Source organism: Megascapheus bottae, chromosome 30 (genome assembly GCF_031878675.1).
Source record: "Megascapheus bottae isolate mThoBot1 chromosome 30, mThoBot2.hap1, whole genome shotgun sequence".
Taxonomy (NCBI): Eukaryota; Metazoa; Chordata; class Mammalia; order Rodentia; family Geomyidae; genus Megascapheus; species Megascapheus bottae.
In genome coordinates this window covers 9,712,765-9,719,040 of record NC_143538.1, presented here as the reverse complement: position 1 = coordinate 9,719,040, position 6,276 = coordinate 9,712,765, and the positions used below count along the sequence as shown (strand labels likewise).

At 54.3% G+C, this 6,276-nt stretch overlaps 1 protein-coding gene across 1 annotated transcript; it reads left to right on the top strand.

The window, feature by feature from the left end:
* Positions 1-832: 832 nt before the first annotated feature.
* Positions 833-6,090, top strand: Nr2f2 (nuclear receptor subfamily 2 group F member 2). Its single transcript, XM_090321627.1, is given in 6 exon segments — positions 833-1,050; positions 1,052-1,081; positions 1,083-1,341; positions 3,363-3,382; positions 3,384-3,431; positions 3,433-6,090. Coding segments are annotated over 6 exon segments (1,065 nt in total). The 5' UTR covers positions 833-894; the 3' UTR covers positions 3,985-6,090.
* The last annotated feature ends 186 nt before the right edge of the window (positions 6,091-6,276 follow it).

Sequence of the window (6,276 nt, the reverse complement as noted above, 5' to 3'; positions counted from 1 at the left end):
CTTGGCCCCCGGACAGTCGCCTCTCCTTCCCCTCCTCCTCCTCCTCCTCCTCCTCCTCCTCCTCCTCCTCCTCCTCCTCCTCCTCCTCCTCCTCCTCCTGCAACTCCTCGGCTTGCACACTCGATCTGAGAGCCAGCGAGTGAACGAGAGAGGGAGGGAGGGAGGGAGAGAGAGAGAGAGAGAGAGAGAGAGAGAGAGAGAGAGAGAGAGAGAGAGAGAGATCTTTGGAGAGATTTTTTTTTTGCCTCCTACTTCTGTCTTGAAGCCAGACAATCGACTTGCGAGCTCTCCCTCCCCTCCCTCTCTCCACGCTCGGCTCCCACTCGCCCCTCTCCCCTGCTCCCTTCTCTTCCCCTCCCGACGGGAAAGTTTTTTCTCCCCCCCCCACGAAAAGCCACCAAGCTGAGCCGACAGAAACAAACAAGCAAACAACAACAACAGAAACCAACCACCTCGGGGCCAGCCAAGCCATCGACAAAACTTTTGCAAAAGCAAACAAAACAAAACAAAACAAAACATCATCATCATCATCAACAACAACAACAACAAATCATCAACAACCCAAAAAACCAAACCAACCCAAAAACCAACCACCACCAAAAAACCAAACCAAAACTAAAAGCAAAAAAAAAGGAAAAGGAAAACAAAAAAAAACAAACCAGCAACAACAACAACAAAACTAATCAACCTCCATCAACTAACCCTAAAGCCACCCCGGGGGCGCCCTCCCTGCGCCCCTCCTGCGCCCTCTTCGCACCCTCGCCGGTACACAAAAGGCGGCGCGCCCCCAGCCCGGAGACCCCCGGGAAGCCGCCCCGCCCGCCGCCCCCGCCGCCGCCACCCGCAGCCCAGGGAGAGCAGCCAGTCCGGACGCGGGCCCCCCCCCCCATAGATATGGCAATGGTAGTCAGTACGTGGCGCGACCCCCCAGGACGAGGTGCCCGGCTCCCAGGCCAGCCAGGCCCTCGCAGGCACCGACCGGTGCCCGGCCCACCACCCGGTGCCCCGCACACGCCGCAGACGCCGGGCCAAGGGGGCCCTGCCAGTACGCCCGGCCCAGACCGCGGCCGGTGGCCAAGGAGGGCCCTGGTGGCCCGGGAGGTGACAAGCAACAGCAACAGCAGCACATCGAGTGCGTGGTGTGCGGGGACAAGTCGAGCGGGAAGCACTACGGGCAGTTCACGTGCGAGGGCTGTAAGAGCTTCTTCAAGCGCAGCGTGCGGAGGAACCTCAGCTACACGTGCCGCGCCAACCGGAACTGCCCCATCGACCAGCACCACCGCAACCAGTGCCAGTACTGCCGCCTCAAAAAGTGCCTCAAAGTGGGCATGAGACGGGAAGGTATCGGCTTCTCCTCCTCCTCCTCCTTCTCCTCCCAGCGCCCACCCCGAGCCCTGCGTCCCGGGGAGAGGGGAGGGGGGCGCCTTCTCTTGGCTTGAGCAGCCGGGATGGGAGTTTGGGGAGTTGGGAAGCTGATGGTGGTGATGGTGGGTGATGGGGTTTTTATTTTTATTTTTATTTTTGTATGGAAACGATTAGAAGCGAGTTCAGCCTCGGAACCCAGATTTCCCAATCCTGTCTGCTTCTTTGGCAGACCGATGTGCCTTATTCTCTCTCTCTCTCTCTCTCTCTCTCTCTCTCTCTCTCTCTCTCTCTCTCTCTCTCTCCTCTCTCTCTCTCTCTCTCTCTCTCTCTGTTTGGGGGGGACGATCTTTTTTTTGGGGGGGTTGTTTTTCCTTTGCCTCGATGCTGGCCAGTTCGTACGAGTTCACCTTTTCTGCCCAGGATGGAAGGAGTGTGTGTGTGTGTGTGTATGTGTGTGTGTGTGTGTGTGTGTGTGTAGTGGGGGGGGTGGCAAAGATGGGGGTGGCGTTTGTTGTTTGAAATCCAAATCTTTCCCTCTTTCTCTCTCTTTTTCTGGGTCCCCTGTTTTTCCTGCATGCTCCACATCTGTTCCTCCTCCTCACCCCTCTCCCAGCCCCCACCCTCTTAAAAAAAAAAAAAAAAACCAACCACCCCAACCTGAGATTGTACTTTTTTTGCACAGAAGGTTCAAATTACAAATGGCAATTTTCTGCATTTCGCCGTCTTCACGCTGCGGCCCGGGCGAGCTCTCCCGTGACCTGTCCTTGGGTTTTGCATTCTGCTACCAAAAGAAAAAAAAAAAACACGGGGGGTTGGGGGATCCTTGCTTTTCTTTTTCTTTCTTTTTTTTTTTTTTCCTTTCACTTTTGAACCGTGGCGAAAGCGAGCGCTGGCGGGCCGGGAGCGCGGGGCTGGGCGCGCGGGGCTGGGCGCGCGGGGGCCGGGCGCAGGGCCGGGACGCTGGGCCGGGGCGCTGGGCCGCTGCCTTCGCCCTGCTCGGAGCCTGGGTCTTTGTGATCTAAAATTCACTCGAGCCCCGGGAGCCCCGGCCTCTGCCAATGGCGCGCTCGGCAGGCGCCCGGCGCGGGCTCTGGCGTGGAGAAAGCCAACGTTGGCCTTTCTTTGTGTTTCTGCGAGAGCGACTCTCCCGGTCCGGAGTCAGATAACAGCTTCAGCCCGGAGACAGTCTGCCCGGCTTTCCCCGATCCTCGCAGGCCCTTGTCTGGGCTTTTTGCCGGCGCCCGCCGCTTGCTTCGGGCCTCTCCCCGGCTTCCCCCTCGCCCTAGCCGGCCTCTCTCCCTCCGCCTTCTCCCTCTGTCTCTCTGAGCTCCCAGATGGATCGGGCAGAAGCCAGGAACTCCCCCCTCCCCCCAACACTTTCTGATCGTCTCTGGCTAGGAGTTGTGTCGGCCAGGCTTGGGGCTGCGGTTGGGGTTAGCGAGATTTGGGGACCGTCGTTCTGGGTTGACTCCTAGGCCATCAATCCTTGCGGTCTTTTCCTAAAGCGTGTCACCCTCCCCTCTCGACTCGCGCCCCTCCTGCCCCCTCACTTCCAATCAATAAGAAATATCAGCTGTTTAGAGGTAAACAAGGGGGATACGGCCCTCCCCACCCCCACCCCCAACTCCAAGCGCTTTCCTGCCCAGGTCACCCCTGATCTCCCTCCCCTCTCCAAGCAAAGTGGGCCAGTTCTGGGTCCTAGTGGTACAGCCTAAACAAGTGTGCAACTCTGGCCGTCAGAGCCCAGTCTGGGAGGTGACCTGACCAGTGCAGGTCTCCCAGGCACCTGGCAACCCGCAGCTATGGCAGGCCTTGTCTGCTTCTTGCATAGCCTTGGGCCTGGGACAGGTTGTGAGGGGGGGGGGGGGTCGGGCTGGGACACTACCTCTTGGGTGTGTGTGTGTGTGTGTGTGTGTGTGTGTGTGGTAGAGGGGGGGCCGAGATCTGAGGACTGAAGCTGGTCGTTAACTGCAGAGTGTCCTTTCTCCTCCCCGCAGCGGTGCAGAGGGGCAGAATGCCCCCCCACCCAGCCGACCCACGGGCAGTTCGCCTTGACCAACGGGGACCCCCCTCAACTGCCACTCGTACCTGTCTGGATATATTTCCCTGCTGCTGCGCGCCGAGCCCTACCCGACGTCCCGCTTCGGCAGCCAATGCATGCAACCAAACAACATCATGGGGATCGAGAACATTTGCGAACTGGCTGCACGGATGCTGTTCAGCGCCGTCGAATGGGCCCGGAACATCCCTTTCTTCCCTGACCTGCAGATCACGGACCAGGTAGCTCTGCTTCGCCTCACCTGGAGCGAGCTGTTCGTGTTGAATGCCGCTCAGTGCTCCATGCCCCTGCACGTGGCCCCGCTCCTGGCCGCGGCCGGCCTGCATGCTTCGCCCATGTCAGCCGACCGAGTGGTCGCCTTTATGGACCACATACGAATCTTCCAAGAGCAAGTGGAGAAGCTCAAGGCCCTGCACGTCGACTCGGCAGAGTACAGCTGCCTCAAGGCCATAGTTCTCTTTACCTCAGGTAGGAAGCGCAGCCCCCCCTCCCCCCCACCAGTCATTTCAAAGTCAAGGACACTCAGTTTGGGCCTAGAGAAATTGGGGGTGGGTGAATAGGTATGGCCTGGATAAGCCAAACCCCCCTCCACCACACACACACACACACACACACACACACACACACACACACACACACACACACACACACACACACACACTGTAAATCCAAGCCATAGAGTATGCAGCTCCAGGATGAAACTTTGTAGTGCAGTTCCTGGCCATCTATTAGAAGGCTGGGTTGCCAAAAAAACATAGCCTAGATTTCAGGCCTCTTGCCCTGACTCTCCCTTCCCCCCCCTCACCCCCAACACTAAACAGACTGGGATGCTGGCTTCCTTGAATCCAAGCCCTTGGGGCCTGGTTAGTCTCCGGGGACTATCCTCCAGCCTCAGGCTTCCTTTGGCACCATATCTGGGCCCAAGGAGATGCTCTGGGCAACTGTCACATCTTTGCCTTGGCACCATCCCTGCTGGAGAAAAGTTTTATCTGCTAACTCCATAGGAGTTGAAGCTCCAGGCAAATGCATTCAAAGGGCAGCGATTTCACATTCACGTTCTTATTAAAAATGATGCGCATTGGCAGCAGAAGGGAGAAGAGCGGTCAGACAGGGGCTGCAAGAGAGGAAAGAGACCCACGTGCAGGATTTGAAGCCTCTGGCCTCTAGCTTCTTTGGCCTAGGGAAACACTTAATGACAATTTGCAAAGCAACCCCAAGTATAGGCCAACGTGAGCCTGAGATGCATGTTGCTGGAGATATAAAACCATCACTGACTGTATTATGAAATCTAATTAGTTTGCATGTAGTTTAGCCTGTGTGAGTAATAGATCTGATATTAATTAACTCTTGAGGCCAAATGATTTTGAAAGCCGCTGGCTTTCTATTTCGGGGCCACACCTGAGCCTTTTGGCTGCCTCTAGGCTGAGTTCAACAGAGTGCAGGTGGGTGGAAATTACCCCCCCCCTTTCCCTACACATTCTTGTACTAAGTTGTCAGATGAGCCCTTTGTCATGGCTGAGAAGGGGAAAAGGGTTCCCAACTAAGAATAACAAACATGTGGACATTAACAGAGGGCTTGGCGCCTGCTCACCCACTTGCAGTTTTTGAAGCTTATAATCAGGAAACTAGGAAAGATGTGTAGTTTATTTGTGAAATGAGAGAGAGAGAGAGAGAGAGAGAGAGAGAGGAGAGAGAGAGAGAGAGAGAGTTATATCTTTATTGTTTGAAAGGAGTATGGGCAGCCAAGTCTTTAGCTAAACCTATTGCAGGATCTGAGCTCTCAATCCACAGCATTTTATGCATTACTGCTTTACATATAACACCCCCCTCCCACCACCATAGACGGACTTGCCCCACATTCTGTCTTTAGAAGTCCTTAGGTAATTCACTAGAAGGCAAAATTTGGGCAAGAAAGAGCTGCATCCAGAAGGTTGGGTCAGGATTCTGGGTTCTTCTCACATCTGGATTGTTTGCCTGATACAAATGTAGAGGCAAGATAGTCCCCTAACCCTCAGGCACATTCACCCCTTTTCCCACAACGTGACACCCAACCCACATTCTCCAATGGTGGATAGGGGGTTGGCAGTTCTTTTCTTGATATCATCGTTACTTCTTTGCCTTTCTTACCCTTGCTTGGTCTTTCAAAGCAAGAAATGCCCAAATCCTGTCATAACAGTTTAATTTATTAATACTTGCAAATTGTGGAGGCCTGAGTAGAGAATGTAAGTGACCTCACAACTCCATAAAGGTCCATGTTATCTGATTCAGAAGGAGACACCCAGTCCCAACATAGGGAAATTGAGTCCTAGACAGATTCTTTAATTACACACACACACACACACACACACACACACACACACACGTATGCCTTCTGAAGACATGTAGTCCTAGATACTAAGAGGAGGAGGAGGAGAATCACAGGGACCTTGCTTATTTCCCCTGGTTTAAGGGGTGGAGGTGGTGGTAGGTGTTTTCAAATATCTGTTTTAATGTTTCACGATGTGCATGTGTTAACCTCAGTCTTATCTCGGGGGAACCCCCCCCAAAGATCAGGTCACAACCTGAACCGCCTTCCCTAAGAAAGCATCTCATTTCAAAGGCACTGATTGTATTTTCACGTATCAGAAAAAGAAAAGAAAAGTGTTTTGCTGAAGATAACTGTGAGGGTTGGGGTGGGAGTGTGCGGGGTGGGGGAGGCAGGAGAGTTGGGGATGCTTCTTGGAGGGATCAGGATTTTAAAATTAAATAAATAAATAAAATAAAGGGGAGTGGGAGAAAAAGGGAGAGAGGAGAAAAGGGGGGGAGAGAGAAACAGCTCAAATGAACAGAGAGATCACAGTTTGCATGGCTGA